This window comes from Pollachius pollachius (genome assembly GCF_949987615.1).
Source record: "Pollachius pollachius genome assembly, chromosome: 6".
NCBI lineage: Eukaryota > Metazoa > Chordata > Actinopteri > Gadiformes > Gadidae > Pollachius > Pollachius pollachius.
Genome location: NC_136939.1, coordinates 23513528 through 23538170, shown reverse-complemented (window position 1 = coordinate 23538170; position 24643 = coordinate 23513528). Strand labels below are relative to the sequence as shown.

The window sequence follows — 24643 nt, the reverse complement described above, 5'->3', positions numbered from 1 at the left end:
GAAATGCAATAAATGCAAATAGACTTATACAATACATGGATTGTGTCAACAATCTTCCCTCACTTCAATCCCATTAACATCAATCAAAAAATCATACATTTTAGTGTGAATTCACTATTTGGACATGAATTAGTTGTTTTAGTTTTTATATGCACAACAATTGTTTGTTGTCATAACTGTAATTTATGGAATATTTGTCTTCTTATTTGACTTTAAATTATGTACTGAATATATTTTGAAGAACTCAATGTTTGCTGCATTGTTATTTATTCATATTTTGTACATTGAATCAAGACACTGACTTCCCCACTGAAAATCTGACATGTAAGGCATTAAACACAATGTAATTTTGGACATGCAGTGAAAGAACAATGCAACATTGCTCCTATCCCCCATGGAAACCATGTTAAAATTATGGACGTCCTGTCAATCACCAACTCAGAAAAGCAACAATTCTCTTTATTAGAAAAACTTGTATTATGTATCATTCATCCATTAGGATATGTCCTAGTGACTTTATCCTTTGAATATAGAAAAAAAATGTATATGTTATATTTCAATTGCTTAAACGATTTAGCCAATACTTCTAAAGACTTTTGCCATCAGTCTTTCATTTCTGGTTATGATTGTTTTTTATCCCTTTTCAGATAAACCATGTTTTTTCTACTGGCTTTGATAGATATATATAGGGATCGAAATTCAGATCAAACATGCGTTCGTTACCATGGTGACGATGACTCCACAACTACTGCTGTCCTGCTGAACAGGATGGGGCGTGGCGGCTCCTCACTTTATAGTCCCCCAGTCATTCTTTGCGTGGCAGATTTTTCTCATCTTCCCTTTGGAAAACACATGGAGGTATCAAACCACATGCAATAACAATCTCAATGTCAGGTTTAAATAATAATAACCTTCTAATCAGTAAAGGTCTAGGAACACAAAGCCAAATAACTGCTTTAATTGACAGCTTCTTGGGATCTCTGTCTTATTCTGTTATTTGCAACATTTTAACAAAAAAAGGTGCCTGATATCATACCAGATGCTATTGTCATCTTTGAAATTGTGTTAATTATTTTACACAGATTTCTTCTGGCAAATCTACTAAAATGTAAAATCAAACTTTATGAAAAAGTTGATGACCTACCCTATTCTTTTTGCAGCATTTTCGGACTCTGCTTGCTCGGCTTTATTCTCCATTGGATCCACCAAAAAGACCGAGCATGTGGCAGGGACTATGTACTAAAAATAGAATTGTTATTTAAAACTACATCACATACAGTGGGAAAAAAAGATTTCAGACCGGCAGCCTTGAATCACTGACCAGTGATTCCAGTGTACTCTGCCAACATTCACAGATGACAGTATGGCTTGGTACATGCTGAAGTCAGTCTGTAATGAAAAAAAGAAAATGATTTTAAGTTGTAGTGTAAGTTTGTAATGTTTTCATTTGAAAAAATGATTAAATTAATGTGATTTATTCAAATTCTTAAATTAGATCAACCAAAACCTTCATGCTGTTATACTAAATAATTAAACTTGATAAATGCAAATCAACCTATTCTTAATAAAAGTTTTTTTAAGTCTGGACAGGTTAATGGACTGAATACAAGCATTACCCTTGGCAAGCTGTGTTCTCTCATTTGGTCTCTTTTGCCAAATATTATTACACCTGCGGTGTAATGGTTTAGCAGGTTAATACTCTGGCCACGTTGACATTGGCGGGCATTTAGATGGAAGAGGCCCTCCATTACCTAAATTAAGTAATATAGATAAAGACTGAAGAAGACAAAAGAAATACAGTGAATTACACAATAATCACATGTTCAAACAAACAATGTGAAAATATAATGTATTGGTATGGAAAGTTATTAGTTTTTTCAGAACTTGGTATACTTTGCTCAGTAAAGTTTATTTTTGATACTTTATTATATTGTGGGTAATGTTAGAACAACCAAATACCTCGCCTGTCAGCCATCTGTGAGGTCTCAGCGAGCACAGTTCACTGTGATGTATTAAAAAACTGTGACCTGGGTGTGTGAGGGCCGGGATCACAGCAACCACAGCTTCTGTGCTCTCTCTTCCACAGTAACTTTAGCTTTAAAACAAATTTACACATTTTTAATAGTTATATCGTCCCAATAATATCCCTCATATTAATAATAAATTAAACAAAACTCCATATAAACAATCTCAAATCCTGTAAAATGTAAGTTAAATTCCATTAACTTATGTAAAACTCATAAAAGAGCTATGTCAACATAACACCAGTCAGGAAAAAGCAGCAATAAAAAATACCCGTGTTATGGTACATCCTCAGGTAATGAACCAGGTAATATCACCAAATATGTATTCAAAATACATGCAAGAATTATATGCTCAGATGGCAATGACTGATGTAATTTGTGTTAAATATTCAAATACAGTTTAAGAATACTGCAATCAGTCATGAAGATGATTCCTACCCGATTTTCTTCCACTTCAGACAACAGTGCTGGTGGTGGTGCTGGTGCATCTTCCACCAAAGTGTCATTGTCTGCGATGGCAGTTATCTCTCTATAAATCTGTGAAAATTGTATGAAACAGGTTATATAAATATTTTGGCTTTTGGAAGTCTTGCTTTCTACCCTTTCGTGCATTTTTAATACAGACATTGAATTCTTTGTTTAGCCATGAGCCATAATTTATTCATAACTGTACGTTTACTATACCTTCTCCTTTGATTTTTGGAAGGTGAATGGCTTGCGGATTGGAGTAACATATCTCCCCCTCTTTTTCTGTTGCCGTTCCTTCCATTTCTCAGTTTCCACTGCGAATTTCTGCACAAATAAGTATACTTTAGATGGAAGCAGTCATTGAGCAAATACAGAACCAGTGAAACAGAAATCTAGATTCTACAACATTGCACAATGGTAATATTAATAAGGCCAGTCATGATTACTTGAATTGATTACATGAATTTACAGTGCAACAGTTTTTATATTGATTGTATATTTTTTAAGAGACAACTTTTATTACCAATCACTGTCATGTAAGGGCACAAGATATTGAAAGTAAGTCCAGTACTCCAGGCAAATGTTTAAATTGTTGAACTGGTGCGCATAACTTTTTCAATTAGGTGAACTAGCACAGAATTTGTTTGCATACAAAATTTACATTTCCTTTTCCTTTTTGTCAGTTGGCAATTATTTTCTACACAACTTTCATTGTTGACCAGAGTAAAAGTTTTTTTTCATGAAATTCCAGCAGTGTTAAAAAGTTAACTTGTCAAAGTTAACTTGTGAAGAGCTTATTGTTTTTAATCAACTCCAATGATGGAGCAAGTTAGCTTGCAAAATTAAAGAATGCACCTTGCCTTCTACGTCTTTTTACTAAAAAGAATCATCGATTTACACTTCCATAGGTAAATAAGCATTCATAGCATCGAAAACTAGACCACACACGTCAGGCACCTCCAGGTTATCCAATAAATGAACATAGATGCACCTGACTATATTTTGGAACTGTGCCTGGAATAGGCTCACTCTAGAATTGAAATATTGTGGATTAAGTGGGGAAGACAGTGTCTACTAATAATTTGTGTTGAAAAGATCAGCCAAGATTTTGGCTAATGAAATGTATGTTGGAATGAATAATCCAATATGCTAACCTTTCTTCAAGCATCTCTTTTGGAGTCTTCATACTCCTTCAGCAGAGCTATGTGGGTCGACTGGTACTGCACCACAAAATCGTCCAGTCTAGTGAGCCTGCTTGACCGGAAACGTATGTGTTTCAGATCCCACTGGCTCTTTTCCATAATTCCCTGGGTCCTGTTGTCTTTTGTTATGTTCTGAAAAAAAGAATCACACAAACACATTGTATGAATAACAACACGAACAGTCAAACACAAACTTAACATTTATTTGAAAGAAAGAAAAAAATACTTGTCTCTTCATGTTTCTCAGGACAGTATATCTCCTACTGCACTTTACATATGCCTGCCCAGTGCCATGTCTTCCAAGGTCACCTAGTCATTGAAATAGATTACATTAATTTATTTGCATAAAATTCCTTGCACAAACTGTTTTTCATTTCAAAAGGAGACTATTTGCTTGTTTATTAATTACATACTAAGCATTATTGCAGTCCAAAGTCCAGCATATGGAAGTAGGTATTTATTCATATGAGTGAATAAACCTTTGCAGAGGTAGGGGTTTGGCTCTCCATCCAGATCCAGTGAAGCTTTGGAAATTACTTCTTTGCAGTGCTTCCCAAAGTTGTTGTTTCCTTGGATTTCCTAAAGTGCATTGTACAATAGTGATTACTAGTGTCTTTGAATGTTTAGTGGTGCACATTTGGAGATAAAACTGACCCAATGTCTAACCTAAATGATACAAAAAAATAAGATTGAAATGATTTATAAGAAGTTATTAATATGACCCCTTGAGCATGTCTCAGTCCCTTGAAACAGATCAGAAATTCTAAACCGATACATTCTTGAAGTCACCTTTACTTTACTCCATGGCACTTCTTCTCATATCTCATAATCTATACTGTTGCTTGTGTTATTTCCCACAAGTGTATATTGCTTTGATGAAAGCCTCTGTTCCGTCTTAACCAAAATAATTACATACCTTCAAATCCTCTGCATTAATCTCAGACTTCACTGTCTCCTCTTTTGGAATTCCTTTGCTTTTTAGCCAGGACTGCAGGTTTAGGAGGTGTTTCTGAACATTGGCCCCACTGCATGGACTCGAAAACACAACTGCTGCACTTTCCAACATGTCATCCAGGTCACACAAGGACTTAGCTGTTGTCAGCAGACCAAAAGTGTGCATGGCCAGATGATAGTGTTTCGGTGCACTGCTGGATGTAAAAAAATAAATAAGTTGAATGAATGATATGCAGGTCTAGTGGACATTTACTGAGAACAACATTTGTTTCTCTTGCACAGTTGAGGTTAGGAAATCCCAAGGCCACTCTGCTAAGAGTATTCTAATGTGTGATCATTAGGAAGAGCAGATCTCACCATTGTACTTGGATTTTATTTTGTTATTTTAAATACTTTGGGTCTTAAATGATTATGTTAAGAGGGTATTAGAAACTTATTTAACTCGCCGTTGTGTTTCCCCTGTGCATTAAAAGGCTGTTACATAGTATTTTACATCTGAGACCTTCCGCTTTCACAAAAAATATACGATTTTCCAAATTTCCTCTGTGAGTTAATGTAGTTAAAAAAGTAGGTGATGCTTACTACTTTCGACACGTCTTTGGCATTCTTCATCACGACTGAGACAGCGATGGAGAACAGGCAACCCAAAGTCCTTCTTGGTTGCTGTTCCACTGGCTATCCTGTAGTAGGCGTTGATGGTGTCATGCAGATTTTTTCGTGCAAATGTCAAACTAATTGCTTGCATTAAAACCATTGACCCATCGCACATGATGAATATGGGTGCTTGAATGCCTCGACGTCCATAAGCCCGTGTAACATCTGTTTGAAAGGCCTCTAGGAAATAAGTCACTGAGGCGGTAGTGTGATCACAGGTCAGGTAAGTCGTAACTGGAAGTGGAGATGATTTTTTTTTTGGATTTCTGACCACCAGTTCATATACATAGAATGTAGGCGAGTCCTTTTCTTTCTGCACGATGCTACCTGTAGCATCAAGATAAAGGATGTCCTCCTGGCAGCGCTCCTGATAAATTTCAATGCTCCTTTGGGACCACAGGAGAACCCCTTTCGGATGAAGAAGTACTTTTTGTAGAACTTCATCTGCAGCATGGGTTCTTACTTTTTACCATTGCCTGGAGACTTAAAATCTCATTTTTGCCCAGGTGACTTTTCTTCCTTAACTCCCATGAAATGTTTTTCAAAACATTGGGGGTTGGAGCCTCATCCCTGCAGCCAGAAGCCAGTACGTCCTCCTTTAAAGGGCCTATTTTCTCCAGATACATTGCTCAGGGCAACTGTGTCTGCAACTTTTCCTCTAGGACTTTTCTTTCTTCTGCCCTGACAGGTCTTCTCTTTATTTCCATTTTGTTGTGGACACACATCCCCCCCTGAAAGTCCACTGTGGCTTTAAAGTCCTCCTCGCTCTCTAAAGTTACTGTCACAGTGACCGGGCAGTCCTCAAAACTGCAATATCCCAGACAGCTAAATTCTGGGCCTTCTTTTTGGGAGCCGTTAAGGGTGTACCCTTTGAAATAAATTGAACAATATGGATATATGCTCCTGAACCCTTTAGAAATTACATTTGTCCATTGAAGACCGTTAAATCTTCTTCTTTGCCGTTTTCTTTTGATTTCATCCCACTCTTTCCGCTCAATATAAAAGAATGTTGGTTTATTTGGGACTTCAATCTTTATGAATCCATCGCTCATGGTGTCGCTCTCTGTGCCCTAATGAAAATATACAATGTTAGTACAAAATGTATTACATGACTTTACGCACTAAATAAATAAATAATGATATATGTGTACTCTGTACTTCAGACAGTTTACACATTTTTGTCATACAACTTTATGTAATTCAACAATACCTTGACAATGAATCTTTGTATATAAATAAGAAATTGTTAAAAAATCATCATTAGCAATGTGTGAAAAATGTACCCTTGACATAAAATGCAGATGCTAAAGAACATATAGAATATAGCATTGAAAGCAGATCTCGTAACAGCTATGAAAATATAAGGTGAATGTACCATCCTAAAAGAAAATGTTATCAATTCTTTATTAAAAATGTGTATTAAAACGTATTGATGTTTATTAGAGAAGGGAATTTATTATGATTTGATTTGTAACTCCTAGTATACAGCAAATTTTCAAAACAAGGACAAACATCCAGAGAAATAACATGGGTAGAGGATAAAGCTGTATAAATACAAATGTGTACTTTTATTTTGTTAATTATTTTATTATCAGCTAAATGCCTGGAAGTATACCCTACTGTTTCATCAACTGTAATTTATCAATAAAAATGTCTCACACGCAGCATAGTCTTAATACCTCAGAATACTGTTGTCCAGGTTCATCTGTTCCACTAGCCTGTGGCGATGGAGACGATGGAGGTGTGTGCTTTGAAAGAAACCAAACCAACATTAATGTAAGGCTGTGTGCCCCCCAAAATTTGATGAGAGAGCGTTCATAGCATTGACTCAATACCACAAGTACACACCTCTTTGAATGTTTGATGTGCTATTCGAAGTCGTTTTCGATTGATTTGGTTTGTTCGGAATGCCAAGTCCGGTACAAACTTGACCCCAAAGTCCATTTCTAGCACAGGCATTTTTATTTTGTTTAATGCCAGTCTTTAGCAGGTCCTCACATTTTTTAGAAATCTGTTTGTATAACCCTGAGATGAATTGAGCCTGGAATAACAGGGCATTTCTTTTTAAATTGAATCAAAAATCATATGTAATATGTCTCATATTTGAATGTTTGGTGGGCTTTTATTTTGAAACTACACATCAGAATGTCCTGAAACTTCTTGGGTGACCCTATGGGGTCGTGAACTATAATCCTGATATGAATTGAGCCTGGAATAGCAGGGCTTTTTTTTTTAATTTAATCCAAAGTCACATGTAATATGTCTCACATTTGAATGTTTGGTGGGCTTATATTTTGAAACTACACATCAGAATGTCCTGACACTTCTTGGGTGACCCTATGGGGTCGTGAACTATAATCCTGATATGAATTGAGCCTGGAATAACAGGGATTTTTTTTTTTAATTGAATCCAAAGTCATATGTAATATGTCTCATTTTAATTTTTGGTGGGCTTTTATTGCGAAAGTAGATATCACAACGTCCGTACATTTCCTTTGATAGAATTTGCTATTAATGACTGTCTTTCAGTATGTACCAGACAAATGCTTTTATTTTGAAACTAGACTACTGAGGCGCTATTACCGTAATGGCAAGTATATACAGGTACAACAAAAAACTTGGTCGGCTGGCTTGACCGCCGATCTCGATGGGTCGGCTCGCTTGACCGCAGTATTCTGCGACCCACCGAAAAGTGTGACCCCAGGGGGCGCTGTTGCACATTTTCTGCAACATGCACGAGTGCATTATAACAAAAACATAAATAAAACATAAGATCTCCCCCCACCGGTGGGTCTTTCTTTTCTTGATACTAACATTAATTCTAAACAGCATTTTACACAGTAGCCTATAATAGGAAATGCTCAAAGGTTAATCAGCGTAATTTAACACTGACTGTAGCTTTTTATGGGTAAAGAAGCAACGGTGGAGGACCGTACTAAACGCGCTATCCATTGTATGGGTCTGTAAAATGCTAATCAAATCAATCAAATGTATTTATTAAGCACCTTTAATGAAAAGGTAATTGGTTGGGGGGAGATCTTATGTTTTATGTATGTTTTTGTCATGCCTTTCTACGCTTCAAACTCGTGCATATTGCAGAAAATATGCAACAGCGCTCCCTGGGGTCACACTTTTCGGTGGGTCGCAGAATTCGGTGTAACACCGGCCCACATAGTGCTTGTATATATATATATATATATATACACACATACTAATAATTGTGCATAATTTTATTATGCCCATGGGAAAATTACTATGTTGCAGCTAACAGATGAGCCGAGGGTTTATTGCGGTCAATGGATCGCATTTTTCAATTCGACGTCCTACGGGTTGTACTGGACAACAAACGACGTGACACTATGTACAAGTGTCCGTCAGTATTGTCCATTGCTGAATCTTACAGAGACAAACCACACTAATGGCATATATACAGGGTGCGATTTGTGAAAAAACCAGAGGGGGGGATAATTTTGAGAAACATTTTAAAATGTTTCAAAATGAAGACGGACCCTGTGTATTTTGGTTGTTAATTATTACGATGTAATGGTGAAAATACTTTGGGTGGGGGGGATAATTTTTATCCCCACCGAGGATAAAAATAATTCAGCAGAGGGTAGGACGTGTAAACCAGAGGGGGGGATAATCCCCACCATCCCCACCGGCAAATCGCACCCTGCATATATATATATAGAAAAAATTACTCACCGAAGCACCATTATTGCTGCCGTTGCCGTTGGACATGGCTAAGTAAATCTGCCTAGCCCTCCCTCGTGAGAGTTAGGTATCCAACGAGAATGACGCGCTCACTCGCTCTCCTTGCTTGACCGCGATCTAGCATCTAGGATCGATTGCTCTTCCGTGGGTCCCCGGATGTTAACACTGAATTTGGTACATTGAATTTTGATGGTGAATTTGGCGGTTTGAATTTTGGGACGTTGAAAATATTTGAGTTGCATTTTCTTACGTTGAATTTTTTAACATTGAAAAATAAAGGTGAATATGATTTATTGAAAATGTAAAGAGTTAAATTCAGAGGCAAACAATTCAGATACGTTATTTCAACGCATAAATATTCAGTGCTTATAATTCAATGGGTTTTTATTTTCAAAACCCGATGGCACAGATTTATTTCCATACATTTGGCTACCCTTCTGGACACCATAATAACAGAAAAATGAACAAGGCAGAGATCAAATATCTCCGACTTTTAATAAGCAAGGTCAAAATCCAACTTGATACGATTTCTAAAACAAGAAGTAACACAAGTTGCATTGCATATTGAAGCACATTGTAAAAATGTATTCTTATAATTTTCTCAATATTTCCATAATTAAAATATATAAATATACATATAATGGGTTTATATTATATTTGAATCAGATATAATACGTTAATTAATCTCTTTCAGCCTGACAATATAAAAACCAAGCAAACATCTCCAGAGACCCACAATGCAAAGAAACACATTTCCTAATACCAAAATCTTAACCGCCAAAAATCGGTAAACTACAAACCACAAACATGTTTAAATGTCACCCACTATATAACAACATTTATACAAACACAAAGCAATGTTTCCATAATTGGTTATCCGATTTATAATCCACCGCTATTATATTTACTTTACATTACTGTGGTTTTATCATTATATTATTAAATATATATTATACATGATATTATACTAGCTAGTATATATATCAATATCTTTTAGTTGTATTATAGATTAAAGTTACTAATATGTAATCATCAACATACACACACACACACACACACACACACACACAGTCGTAAGACACAAGCACACACAAACATGCCTTGGATATAAAAACAGGACATACAAACAAGCCGCCACAAACGTACATGTCTTAGTCAGTCACAGACAAACACACACACACACTTGAGATAGAAAGAGACAGATGCAGACTAACACATTTGCACATAGCAATGTAAAGAGAGCACATATACAAACCCACACACCTTAGATACCAAAAACAGGACATACACACACATACAAACATAAACATGCCTTGGATACAAAATCAGGACACACACTGTCCTAGAACACAAACGCCTCCACAAACATACATTCCTTCGATACAAAATCAGGACACACAGACGCACACCCCCCCCATAGGCACTATAGTAGTGTACACATGACAATGTTTCATTGAAACAACAGTTATCTTCCCCACGAGGGAAGATCTCTTAATAGAACGTTGGACTGTCTAACTGACAGCGTTTATGCATTTTCTGAGCGGTTAGGAAAAGCGCGTAGTAGTTGTGGCCCTTGATCATCTTCCGTACCTGCGGGGGGGGCGTCACAAAGATTTTCATTATTGGGCGAACAAATGAAAAATCTTATTTTATATATTCTTTTTTTACGGTAAGTCAGCGTTAGCGTGTGTGCAATCCACTCATTTATTTGTCGTTCAAACGAAAGTCAATGGTTTCCGAAGTTTGCTCTTTATTCGCTTTCAAAGATATTCAAGTTTATGTTTCACAATGAATATCAAATCACGCCTTCCCTGGGCAGCAATGGCTTTCCATAAAAGGGCGTGGCCCAATTCAAAAGCCGATCCAATATATATAAATAACTGCCACTCTAGCGACAGATTAAAGGGGTGATATTATGCCACCAGGTGTGAGTAATTAGCTGTTACAAGCCGTTTTGAAAATCTGCCTTTTTCCTGCGTTTCAGTGACTTCACAAGTGGGCGTGTCCACCTAGATGTGTGCTGGATAGATCAGTCTACCAGCCTACTCAGTGGAGTGGAGCAAACGTTGCTCATCTATCTGTCACAAAACCTGGCCAAGGATGTAAGGTGAACTATATCCTTATAGAGTCCCAGGTGGTGGAGTGTCACTAGCTATCAAAAGCCGTTTTGACATCAGTTAGTGAAATCCCAAGTGGGCGTGTCCATATGATGATCAAAAACGTTTGCTCCAATCCACTGGGTAGGCTGGCAGTCTGATCTATCCAGCACACATCTAGGTGGACACGCCCACTTGTGATGTCAGAAGGGGCCAATTTTGAATACGGCTTGTAACGGCTAATCTCTCTCTCACACACACAGACAGAGACAGAGAGACAGACAGACAGAGACAGAGACAGAGAGAGAGAGAGAGAGAGAGAGAGCAGAGAACCAACCTTGTCCCGGACGGTGCTGGGGGGCACCAGGTGGGCGGGCTGTTCGTTCTCCAGGTTGCGGGCCCCCGGGTCGGCCCCGGCCCTCAGGAGCGTGTCCACGGCCGTCAGGGCACCGGCGTCACGGGCCAGAGAGCTGACGATGTGCAGCGCCGTGTTACCGCTGTACATCTGGGGGGGGGGGGGGGGGGGGAGAGACACCCACTCTTAATACACAGGTATCGTGGTGCCACACCGTGGCCAAGTTTCACCATTGAAATATGCAATAATAACAATCATAATAATCATGGGCTGTACCTTATTACTCTTTTTAGATTCATGCTTTTTCTTTATATTTATTCTTTGCATTGTTAAGGAGAGCTTGGGATGCAAACATGTCATTGCCACCTATGACTGCTTTGACTGTTATGTTGTACATATGACTAATAGAAGAACTTCAACCCGACAGAAGGGTATGCTAGGTGTTTGTCGGGACGTGCCGGCCCCACCTTGTGGTTGATGATGGAGGAGGAGGAGGGGTGGTGGAGGAGGAGGGGGAACAGCTCTCCCTGCGCCTCCTCCGACGCCAGGTGGAGGACCGTCTTCCCGTTCTTGCAGTCCTGCCGGAGGCGAAAGGGTTCGTTTAGTGTGAGTGAGTGAGTGAGTGAGTGAGTGAGTGAGTGAGTGAGTGAGTGAGTGAGTGAGTGAGTGAGTGAGTGAGTGAGTGAGTGAGTGAGTGAGTGAGTGAGTGAGTGAGTGAGTGAGTGAGTGAGTGAGTGAGTGAGTGAGTGAGTGAGTGAGTGAGAGAGTGAGTGAGTGAGTGAGAGAGAGGCCGAGAGAGAGACCAGACCAGATAGACAAACAGGGCCAGACAGACAGACAGGACCAGACCAAACTGGTTAAGACAGAGAGACTGACAGGAAAAATAAGAAACACCCATACACAAACAAAGGGCGAGATGCATATCAAACAAAAACACGTTAGAGAGAGAGTGAGAGGGAGGTAGAGGAAACCGCATAAGTCTTGTGCGTTTGGGCCGACCGTTCAGACAGATCCGGTTAGGATTCATGTGGACGCCTGAAACGCAAACGATGACGTCATCGCCCCCCCACCAGCTTGGAGACGTTAGAGTTGCATTTCATATTTTATTTTATTTAATTTATTATTTGTATTCTTTTACAAGTTTTAAATACAGCCCTATGGTACATTTAATTACTAACTGTACATTCAAAAGTATATGCTCGTCTCTTAGCAGAAGCAGCGCCCCTTATGGGCCTGGAACGTGTACCACAGCGTTTCTAGAGGTCGATGCGCTTTCACAATGAATGTGTCTTTACGGAGATATTCCTGAACCACATCAAAGGAAAACTGATAGACAGTTTTCGCCCGTGTGGACAGGCCAGAGAGAGAGACAAGTACAGAGTGAGAGGTAGAGAGAGACACACACAGACAGACAGACAGACAGAAAGGGTTGCCTCTACTCTGGTTTGAATCCCTCTTACCTTGGTGCCGCACTGAGCGCCCATGAGCAGCAGTGTCCTGACGCAGGCGGCCAGCTGCCCTTGACGACGGGCGATCTCCATGGCGACCAGCGGGCACCCCTCCCCTAGCTGCCGTCGCTCCCGGACCAGGGTGTTGTAGGAAGTCACCGCCACATGGAGAGGGGACAGACCTACAGACAGACAGACAGACAGGTCAGGCAGGTCAGACCTTTAAACAGACAGATAGACCGGTCAGACAAAGAGAGACACAGACCGACAGGTCAGACAGAGACAGAGGGGTCAGACCTTAAGGGGGACAGACAGACCGACAGACAGGTTAGTCAAAGAGATGGACGTTAGTCAGAGACGCACACATTCAGACAAAGAGAGACAGACGGACCGGTCAGACAAAGAGACGGATGGACAGAGAGTTCAGACATTTAATGGGTTGAGGGGAAAATTGGCTGAAATATGAAGGAAAACACAACAGTAGTGTTAGGAACGGTAAAGGTTTCAGTTTCATTTAAATCTGGACTTTTTTTGGAGGCTGTGCGCAAATAAAATGCTAATTAGCTAATTCACAGATTTTTAAATGTTGGAATATTTGGGTCACATTTAATGTCCACGAAATAAGTTAAAACCTTGTATCTTTATTAATCCTTTTATTTTCTTACTTAATTCACATTTCAACCGGTTTGTAAGAATGCCGTCAACCTTCGTGATTTATCAGCTCAACGTTAGGAAAGGTACATAGATGGGTGGGAAACGTCGGTTTAATTTAAATCAGGACTTTTTTTCCCCATGACTACGGCACAAAAAAAAGGCAGATGACTAATTAACAGACGTGTAAATATCAGGAAATTTGAATTACATTTAATCTGACATATTTACTTGACATAATGCTTAAAAACCAAGTATTGTCATTGTTTTTTTAATTAATTGTTACTTTAATTCGACCTTGATAAAGCACCACTCACCGTCGTAATTCAACAGCTCCACGTTTATCGGTTGGCAGTTTCCGAGGCAGAGAGTCTTTCGGATGGTCTGTTAAAATTAAATTAGAGAATTAAAATATACAAAGCATTTTAAGAGACATATCGTAAAACGAGAGCACAGAATACAATCCAGGAGGAATGGTGGATGTTTTCACCGAACACATCGTGAAGCAAAAAGTGGTGAAGTGTTTAAGGGAAGAAAAACACTTTTGTAAGAATTTGGAACTTTTTCACTGAATTTACAGGGATGATTTCTTCACAGCTTTGTAATCTACTGTTTCGATTTTTGTCTTCGCTCAATAAATTCACAAATATGGGAGGATTTTATATGAGGTCTACAATCTGTGTCCGTCTGAACATGTCTTTGTTTGTTATTCCAGTCTCACTCCTTTCTTTCCATTATAAGCCATGGTGAAAAATAGTCAGTTACCACATCAGCAGAATGTATCACCAATATCTGCATATTTGAAACCTCTTCACTGCCTTGTCTTGTTTTGTGTTGTATCTTTGTATTGTAATTGTAAGCACTTAATGTACGCACTTATTGTATGGCGTACTTGGTTATAGTACTTAGTTGTGTAGCATCTTTGCCAGCTATTTCTGCTGTATACGGGGAATGGGTTAAACTAGTGATTGTTAGTGCTTGGCACTTGGTTCTATGAACATCCTTATACTGTACTGACAGCGATATATTGTTATTCTTTCTTATTACAAATGTACTTATTGTAAGTCGCTTTGGGTAAAGTTTCTGCTAAATGCCCTAAATGTAAATGAAAAATGACGATAAAAATATTTGTTGGTAGTTATTTTTCATCCCACTGTTGTGATTACCTCAAGGGTCAGGGCGTGGCCATTCTCAGCGCACACATGGAGAGGAGAGCGACCCCAGCGGTCCCTAATGTTGACCTTTGCCCCCAGAAGGAGCAGGTCCTGCACGATCAAAGGCTGGTTGGTGATCGCCGCAATGTGCAAGGCACTCTGGGTAAATTAGATAAAAAGTGTCGTCAGGCAGATTATTTAAGTCAGTCAGTCAGTCAGTCAGCAGAAATATGCCCCTCTGCGCCGCCATCAAACTTTGTATTATATTTGTCACGTGCGGACGGTCACAGTGTTTTGAAGAGAGGGAGAAATGAAACACAAGACTGTGTGGCACTGAAGCCAAGCAACAGCGGGTAGTGATGCAGGTTGGCTCTCTCTGCCTGTCCCTCTCTCTCTCTTTCTATATCTGTCCGGTGTTTCTCTCTCAAATTCTCTCTCCCTCTGCTTGTCCCTTGCTCTTCCTTTCCACCCGTCTCTCTTTCTCTCTCTACTGTGTCTCTCCCTTTGCTTGTCTCTCTTTCCCTCTCCAACTGTCTCTCTTTCTATCTCTCCTGTGTGTGCCTCGATCTGCTTGTCCGTCTCTCACTCTCCACCTGTCTCTCTCTGTCTGCCAGTCTTTCTCTCTCCTCGTGTCAAATGGAGAGCGTTGCTAATACGTTTTAAGGGTCTCTCTCTCTCCCTCTCTCTCATTGAGTTATAACTTAAAATGAACTTGCCATCTGAATCGGTTTCATCTTGTGACAGAGTTTCAGACTTAGATTTTTGCCTTTTGTTATTTCGTGCAACATCACTTTGTGTGTGTGGATGATGGCTGGTCTCAGGAGCCTCACCTGGCCCTGAGTCAGACTGATTAGACTGTGGGGCTGGGGGAGGCTGCACACCTGTTGCTCGTTGACCAATCAGTGGTCGACGGGTTGCAGCAGCCGTCACCACACACACTGAGGGAGAGATCTCCTGCATGGCAGCATGGAGCTCCAGCTCATGTGAATTAGCAAACCTTTGCAATAAATCGTCTTTAATAAAAAGTGTGGCCGCATCTTTTAATAATCCCTCACATTAATCTGCATGTAAACCTCAGAATCAGTCGGCAATGGGACCAGATATCGGTTTGCGTTTCTCATCCGGAAGTTTCGGCCAATCAACTTTGAGAGGGCTTTGGTTTTGTGTGGAAAAAACAACCTTGGAACCCATCAGCCATTGTCTGACAACATTTTTTATTAAATTAAAGAAATTTAATGTTTTACTTTTTATCGATTTGATATCGGTTTATAGAGATAAGCCGACATGCACAAGCAGACTTGTGAGATAGGAAGTTTCTGTAATACAGGCCCAGGTCTATTGGCTTATGAATTGTCGTCAAACGATAGCCAATGGTTCCCAAAGGTTGCCCTTTAAATAGCTTATTCAAGTAAAAACATAATATTTATGTAGTTATATACATATGTTTATGTTCGGCTATACATATGTTTATGTATATAACTATATACATGTAAGGTTTATGTATATAACTACACAAACTATCCAAGTGTATATTTCACAATAAATATCAAAACATATCCTGGCTTTCCATTAAAGGGCATGGCCTGGCGTTAAAAAATCAGATTAAATAACTGCCACTCCTGTGCCAATTTCAGTTAATCTTTGAATCATTGTTATTCATTCATTTTACTTTATCAGATTAAACCGTTTCGATGACCCCATCGATTCTACATTTCAATGGGCCTACCTCCGCTTAGCCAAAATAACTAAACCATACACGCGATCTGAGTATAGGATTAGCTATGGTTTCTTGTCGACGCAAAGCAAGGATGTTTACGGACCCTCGTACGTTTGCCGCAAGGTCCTGACGTGCGCCTCCCAAAAATGTTAACCTTGCGTCAAGGCGACGCATCAGCAAGAGCTGTGATTGGTCCGCTCACTAAAACCCAAAACAGTTTCAGGACTGTGTCGAAGTTTCTGCGTGGAACCATAACTGAGCCTTTAAAGTGTAGCCCTACAGACCTGACCGTTGTTGTCGTTGGTGTCGATGGATCCACTGCTCTTCTTTGCCAGAACGTAGGCAAGCGCTCTCTTTCCCTGCGCCACGGCGATGTGAAGACATCTAGGAATGGAAAATGACAGGAGGAAATAAAAAGGCTGGAAATGGTTCAAAAATTATATAAACCCACAAAGTTTGTGTGTATCGCTTTATGTGTTTGTCTTTATGTTAAATTGTGTATCTCTTTATGTTAGTGTGTGACTTTATTTGAGTGTGTGTGTGTGTCTATTTTAGTGTGTGTGTGTGTGTGTGTGTGTGTGTGTGTGTGTGTGTGTGTGTGTGTGTGTGTGTGTGTGTGTGTGTGCTTGTCAATACGCGTGCGTGCGTGCGCGTCTGCAAACCCAATCTCAAAACACGAGGCCATTTCACAACCTAAATAAATTAAACTCTTAACCACATACGTGTCTCCGTCTTCGTCCTGAATCCCCAAAAGTGACTCCGGCACGGCCCCCAGCCTCGCGCTCTCCCGCATCACCTGCCACTGAAACAGGCTCAGGGCTCCACCGACACTCCCCGGCTCCGCGGCGGGTAGGTCCAGGCCCCGCTGCGGCGGAGAGCGCTCGACGTACGGCTGGCAGATCGTGGAAACACCTTGGTCGAGAAGGCCGCAGCGGGAGACTTTGCAGGGTGCTGCCGTGGCGGTTGTCAGCGGATCGGCGACGGATTTAAGAGCAGGGTTCGCAGGAGGTGGACGGTTACCTCCCCACATGCAGGGACGAGTGAGGGCGTCCCGGAGGTATCCCTGTCGCTTCGCCTACATCCACGGAGAACGAGAAAAGAGAGAGAGGGACACACACACACACACACACACACAAATAAAATATAACAAATAGGCCTACTATTTGTGCATGATATAAAAAATAGATAAATAGAATAGAATATTTATTTAATTTTATAAATGTATTAAATTCTATATGAATAAAATAAATAAATAATTTCAAATAAATACAGATAGTAGATATATAAAAACACAAATGTAAAGTAAGTGCTTACCGCTGGGCCCCCGGTGGTTCTCCGGTGTAGCTTGATGAGCTCTCGGACCGTCAGCCTGCTCCCGGTGTGGGCGTGGCCCCTTGCACTGACCGCCTGGCTCATGGCCCCCCCGTACGTACCCCTCGCGCTGACCGCCTGCCTCATGCCCCCCCCGTGCGTCCGCCTCGCGCTCAAGGCCTGGCTCATGGCCCGGCCGTGCGTCCCTCTCGCGCTCAAGCCCTGGTTCACCCGTGCGTCGCGCGGTAGAATAATCAATAATGCGCGCGGTGCCCTGCAACTATACGATCGACCAGCTGCTTTGAGAGGGTAAAATAATTTAAAAGAAAATATATATAATAAAATAAATTCTAATATTAAATAATTAAAAAATAAAATAAAAATGATGTATACATAGGCCTATAGTTACATTTTACATGACTGATTCGAGCTGCTCTTCTTAGGTCCTGTCTGTGTTCCCGGATGACTGTTTAAAGGAATGAACCAGACGAGGCTTTATGACGTCGAGTTGACTCGCCCGAGGATCATTAGAACTATTTGTTCATTCCTAAACGTGACCGCACAAGATATCTGCAATATGAGGAAGGAGGAAACAGCTTTTAAATAAAGTAAATCCAGTTTGCATTTTTTTTTAAAAGCATCTTCACGTGTTCACGAAGTGCACTTGGATTCTGGGCGGGAATTAGTTTCGCATATCTAGAGCGTAGTCCAAAAACGTATGCAACTGCCCCAAATACTTTACCAAAACCATATAAGATCCCTTAAATTAAAGGAACCTTCAAAAATGAGCCTAGTAAAGCTAGGCTAAACCAAAGCCCGAATTTTGACCTGACCAAAGGCGCCAAAGGTGGTTTGAAACTCCTACCCCGTCAAAAAACAGGCATTTTCAGAAGTTCCAACACAGATAAATGTTTACTCCCTTAATAAAGATGCCAGGCATGAGGAAATGTTTTGGGGGTTTTACCAACTGTCAAAACAAGTTGGAACCAGGCTAGGATTACGTGACAGCGGGAAGAACATAGCATCACATGCAAATGATGTTACACAGTGGTTTAGCTATCGGTCTCTAACACGCGGCTCGGGAGCGAAAGGTGGCTCTTGCACCCCTCTGCAGTAGCTCCTAGTATCTTTAACAATTTTTATTTTTAATCTCAAAGGGAACACCTCTTAATCTGGAGATCAAGGTGATACTGCGACACTAAAATAGCAAAATAAAATCTTTTAATATCTTGTAAACTGTAAACTAAACGACAAATCCTACACCCACACATTTTATAAATGCAACAAACTATCGGCTATTTTATATGTAGTCTAACTTTATATAAAACGTTAGATGTGCTGTGTTATCCATTTTAGCCAAAGAGCTTGGCCGAATAGGTTTGGTGGCTCCAAATACATTTTATTTGGTGGGAGAGGGACCAGAAATGGCTCTTTTGATAGTGAAGGTTGCCGAACCCTGAGCTAGATAGTCAAAAAATGTTTTTCTCTCACTCAAGGACTGACTATGGTTCCACGTCAACGCAACACAAGTGGGTTACGGACCCATTACGTCCTTGCGTCCACCGCAAAGGGCCGGACGCGCGCCTCCCAAAAATGTTAACCTTACGTTGAGGCGACACAGCAGCAAGGGCTGTGATTGCTCCACCCACCAAAACCCGAGTCAGAACCAAAACAGGTTCACGACTGCGTCGAAGCGAATGTGTGGTCACTGCGTTACGTCGATGTGGAACCATAATCAGCCCTTTAATCTTTATCGATCCTTTATCTCCCTGTTGTAACACAACACTTGTGTAAATGACTGGATCGAATGTCGCACAACATATTTGTATGCATTTATTCACTGGATGCTTGGGTGCGTATTCACGATGGCACACACACAGTGACATTTTGAAACAGGTTGCATTTTCAGTGTCATGTTTCAGTGTCAACAATCCACTAACTATTTACACACACAGACGGGTGAGACACACAGACGGGAGAGAGACACACAAACAGGGGAGAGAGACACACACACACAGGGAGAGATACACAGACAAACATGCACACAGAGGGAGACACACACACACACGTAAAGTGCTCTGAATGTCTATTGTTTCTCGTTCTTGGAACACCCAAGTGCAGAAAGGTAGGACAGACAAATAATAGAGTTAATATTGACGAGAACTATAACAATAACTTAATTACTCTTTACCAGTGCTGAAAAACATAAGTCCCATCCCTGTTTTTCATTCACATTTACACCTAAACTAAAACGCTTTCAGAAAGCTCCGTGTCAGATCATGTTCAGAAAAAACAACCTAAATGCTGTGTTGTTGGTGTGCGAGCGCATTCCCATTCATTGTCTATGTGCATCTTTCACGTCGCAGAGGCGCTCAGCTCCGACCCCCCTTTCCGAACTCTCCGTCCAATAGGAAGCCTCCGTACACTCCGGGGTGGTGGGGTCATCTCTGGGTTCCGGAATGAAATTTAAGGGAAGGAGAGCGAAAAAACCAACGACTGCTATGAGGGAAGAACGAGATCATTTTGGCGGGAGACCGCTTTCCCCTCTGCTCTCTACTGGGGGTCTCTCTAGGTTTGACCTTAGCTGTGACCTACAATGAGACGGGGGATAAAACATTATAACATTAATAATTAATTACTAATTACTTTTTTTAAAGAAATTACAATAAGATTTTTTTGTATTTTTTAAGGAAACTTGCTTTCAAAAAATTTTAATAAAATAAAATATATGGGCCTATATGATTAAATATATATATTGTAACTAATTTATAAAAAAAACAAACATAAAATTTGTACCTGTGGTTGTGACTAACCCAACCACTGATGTTAATACTGAAATTGCAACACACTCAGTCGCCACGGAAACCACAGTGTACACTGACCTGCGATGTATTTGGCGCCGACTAGCATTAGCATGCTGCCGATGATGTAGAAGCCGAGCGGGACGCTGCTGAAGATGCTGGTCTCGCCTGATAACGGTGGCGTGTGCCGAGATCCGGTGGCCATTTTAGATCCGGCACGTGGAGGGGGGAGGAGCAATCAGTTCAAATAAAATGGAGGATTGTCACCATTGCTGAGTTCCAATATCCATAGTATCCGCACTCACTATACTTAGTTTGAGTACGTAGGGCGTTCCAATTAAGATCGGGGCAAAAAGAAGTGTACTGAGATGGTTAACTCAAAACGGTCAAACCGCGGAGTGTGGATCAATGTACACTTTTCGTACTCAACAGCAGCATCTTAGCTATGTAGCGGAAGAGGCGGAGCCAGGCTGAGCCTAGCTCCGCATTAATGGAGTCATTTTGTAGTTTTTATAGCTTTTAAAGCTGCTAGGCGTAAAGACTACACCATTCGAAGCGGGATGTTTACTGCAGAGGAGGAGCCGCGGCGGCAGTTACGATCATAATTTCCGGTAAGTGCACCACAGAGTATTCGATTTGGAACAACACTGACATGTGAAAATCAGCGCACTTGCGGGTGCGGATAGTGTACTACCTTTAAGTGTACTCATGGAAGTTTGGATATCGGAACACAGCACATGTCTCTTATTACCTTAATAGTTGACAATCTCATGACAAAAGTTCAAAATATAAATTTCTATTAAGAATATAAGGCTGAATATAAAACGTGTAACTATGATATCTCTGGTTGGGTAGAGAAATGCAATATTGCATTCTCTGCCTATATTGTTCTGTGCTAATTTATATATAATCTTTATAATAATATTTTGTACTTAATAAGGTCATTATCAACAAGAACTAGTGTAAATAATAATGATAATGACTAATTGGTCCCATTTTTGGACTAAAAACCTGATGTGAAATTTAATTAAAATGCACACTTAAAAAAAAAACGGATCCTACCGTTGCCGTTGGCGACGGGCTCTGTCGTCTCCCAGTTCTTGGATTTTTCCACAGCCTTCTTCCAGCGTGCGTACCGAAATTCACTTTCTGCCGAGCGAGGGTGTACCAAAAAGAAAAACGGTGTCAACACATAAGCTCATAATTTGAACCGCAGTTTGGTTAATGATCGCAAACTCCTAATCCTAACTCAGAGTTTCCGTGAAGGCAAGATAACTTCATTTATTTATTCATAGAAACATCGTCATACAATAAAAATAAAATATAAATTAAGATAAGTTTAAGATTTAGCAGAAAGCTAAAGCAAGCATACACTAAGTTGAAGTAATCAAATAAATTAGATAAGTAAAAGAAAACAAAGACAAAGTAAAAACATAGAAGTGCAATATATTTAAGATTTAGCAGAAAGCTTAAAGGTCCCATGGCATGCTACTTTATGGATGCTTTAATATAGATATTAGTGGCCCCCTAACACAGTTGAATTTGAAGACGTTCCCGAGATTCAGCCGTGGTGCAACATTATAGCCACTACGAGCCAGTCCCACATTGAGCTTTCCCCAAAGCATCGTTTCGGTGTCTGCAGCTTTAATGCAAATGAGGAGGAGAGAGGCGGGTCAAGGAGGAGGGTAGGGGTGTGGCCCTGAGCAGCTTGCGGCCACGGTACCATGTGCTCTGTTTACAGTGGATGTATCGCAATGGCGAGGCGCACACAGCCTTTGGCCGTGTTCTGTAAATATTCTAGAACACTCCGGGTGCTCCAGCGGGAGTCCTGGAGCTCTAAATCTAGATAATATTATATTATACATAGATATCTATATCATATAATATATATTATTACGGCCAAAAGCTGTGTGCGCCTCCAGACGATATTATGAATCTCAATCGACTGCGTCGGAGACGTCTCTGGTTCTTCCACGTCCACGTCAATCTGAAGTAGACTGAACCACGACATGGAGGAGAAAGGGATTGCTGCCGAGGGACCACCGCCTCCTGCAGCGGTCAGCGCCAAGGCGGTGGTCCCTCGGCAGCGGGCAGCGGGAAGCCGGGCTCAAGCGGGAGACAATCGTGGGCAACAATCCCTTTCTCCTCCATGTCGCAGTTCATGTACTTCATGGAGTCAAAGCCAAAGCTCCTTTCCCCCAATTCCTCCTCAACCACGGCTGAGATAACCCCCACTACAGTGTGTTGTGGAAACACCAGAGACGTCAAAGAACCGACGTGTTATGCGCCATAACACCAACAGCAGAACGGTTATCCAAATAACAAAGAAGTGCACAACACTTGCGTTACACTGTGTACACACACACACACACACACACACACACACACACACACACACACACACACACACACACACACACACACACACACACACACACACACACACACACACACACACACACACACAGCGCTCGTAGGTCGTAGCACATTGTCTCATTGGCGGGCCAAATTCTCTGGGCTGGCAAGGCAGAGAAAGGGGAGGTGGCATCTCCCCTTATGACGACATACGGGAAAATTCCAAAACGACGCGTCTGAGCTTCATTCTTTCAAAGGCAGAATGCTTAGTGCTCGTTTTACACCCAACGAAATTTCTAGCTACTGGGGGAGCATAGGTATGCTAGGGGAACTCACATTAATGTTAGAAAACCTCAGAAAGTGAAATTTTCATGCCATGGGATCTTTAAGTGAACATAAAAGTCTATTTATGTTCACTTAAAGATCAGTCTTACATCCTCAGTTAACGATCACAAACTCCTCAACCAAACTTCAGGTTCTGTTAACGATCCCAAACTCCTAATCCGAACCCCAGTTGCTGATAACGATCGCGAATCCTCACCTTCGGGGTTGATCTGCGGCTCAAACTTTTCGGAGGTGACCTCACTCAGGTCCTCAGGCCGCAGGCTCCACACGCTCACACCCTCCGCTGAGCCGGCCGCCATCGCCGCGCCCAGGGCGGTGGTCTCCGGCATCGACGGCTTCACTGCGTAAAGACAAAAAACAACCCCACCCGCCCGTCACCATGACAACCTTTAACCTTAAAAAGGTGACATATTCTACCACCAGGTGTAAGTGTGATTAACCGCTATAAGCCGTTTTGAAAATCGGCCTCTTCTGGACACACAGGTTTGCGTGTCCACCTAGATGTATGACGGATAGATGAGCAACATTTTCTAAAGGTCCACTGGGTAGGCTGGTGGACTGATCTATCAAGTGTACATCTAGGTGCACACGCCCACTTGTGATGTCACTAAAACACAGGAAAAGGCAGATTTTCAAAACGGCTTGTAACAACTAATCACACTCACACCTGGTGGCATAATATGTCACCTTTAATCTTTAAAACAGGGGTGAAGAAAGCAAAACCGCAAACGCGTCTCGGCCTTGAACCTCTGTCCATTTCCAGGGGGAGAGTCGACCAAAATACATCTGGAAAGCAACAAGACGGAGCTGTTGCGTCCCAATATTCTTTTCATCTCTCCTAAACAGAAGGGAGTTTTGGTGACGATAACTTTAACGGTTACGTGTGTTTGTGTCGCTGCTCTGCGATGATGACTCGATAGCTAAAGCGCAGAAAACCGCTTCATAACAGTAGCGATCAGATAAGGAACAGGCACACCGTATCTTGCGTTGGGGCGTCTAGTAGTGGTATGCAGAGGAATCAATCCCCAAAACCCTAACCCTAACCCTCAAGTATCGAAATACCACAACATTTTGATAAAAATAGGACTTGGTTCGGACGTATAGTTTTGAATGGATTCGGCTGTGTCTCTGACTCTTTAGTCTTTATACCACTGTCCAATAGAGAAGCGGCAGCTCATTTGCATATGTATGCAAATAAGCCGTCACTTGGTAATCCAACAGCTAACGCTAGCTGATCTCACCGACGGGGTTGCAAACCAAGCTAAAGGATGCTACAAGCCGAGCTAACAGATGCTACAAACTGAGCAAACAGATGCTACAAACAAAGCTAACGCTAGCTGGTCGCACCAACGGGGTTGCAAACCAAGCCAACAGATGCTACAAACCGAGCTAAC

The 24643-nt window shown here is 41.1% G+C and overlaps 3 protein-coding genes across 6 annotated transcripts in view; all 3 read right to left on the bottom strand.

Moving 5' to 3' along the window:
• The window catches only part of mtrf1 (mitochondrial translational release factor 1), a 140645-nt gene that overhangs the window by 62247 nt on the left and 53755 nt on the right, over positions 1–24643 (bottom strand). The gene's annotated exons all lie outside the window — the stretch shown is intronic.
• On the bottom strand, positions 9383–18597 carry nfkbiz (nuclear factor of kappa light polypeptide gene enhancer in B-cells inhibitor, zeta). Its single transcript, XM_079738469.1, has 9 exons — positions 17752–18597; positions 17160–17512; positions 16722–16821; positions 14733–14879; positions 13884–13950; positions 12928–13097; positions 11935–12045; positions 11450–11617; positions 9383–10606 (listed from the first exon to the last, which is right to left on the bottom strand). The coding sequence occupies exons 1-9, from the start codon at positions 17935–17937 to the stop codon at positions 10508–10510; spliced, it is 1401 nt and encodes a 466-aa protein (XP_079594595.1). The 5' UTR covers positions 17938–18597; the 3' UTR covers positions 9383–10507.
• Positions 19623–24643, bottom strand: part of LOC307076733 (glycerol kinase) — a 37375-nt gene continuing 32354 nt past the window's right edge. For all 4 annotated transcript variants that reach the window (XM_079737827.1, XM_079737828.1, XM_079737830.1 and 1 more), the window contains 4 exons: positions 23446–23589; positions 21612–21698; positions 20631–20717; positions 19623–20339 (listed from right to left, as the gene is read on the bottom strand). In XM_079737827.1, coding sequence (XP_079593953.1) covers positions 20329–20339; positions 20631–20717; positions 21612–21698; positions 23446–23589 — 329 coding nt within the window. In that variant the 3' untranslated portion in view covers positions 19623–20328. The remainder of the gene's footprint in view (positions 20340–20630; positions 20718–21611; positions 21699–23445; positions 23590–24643) is intronic.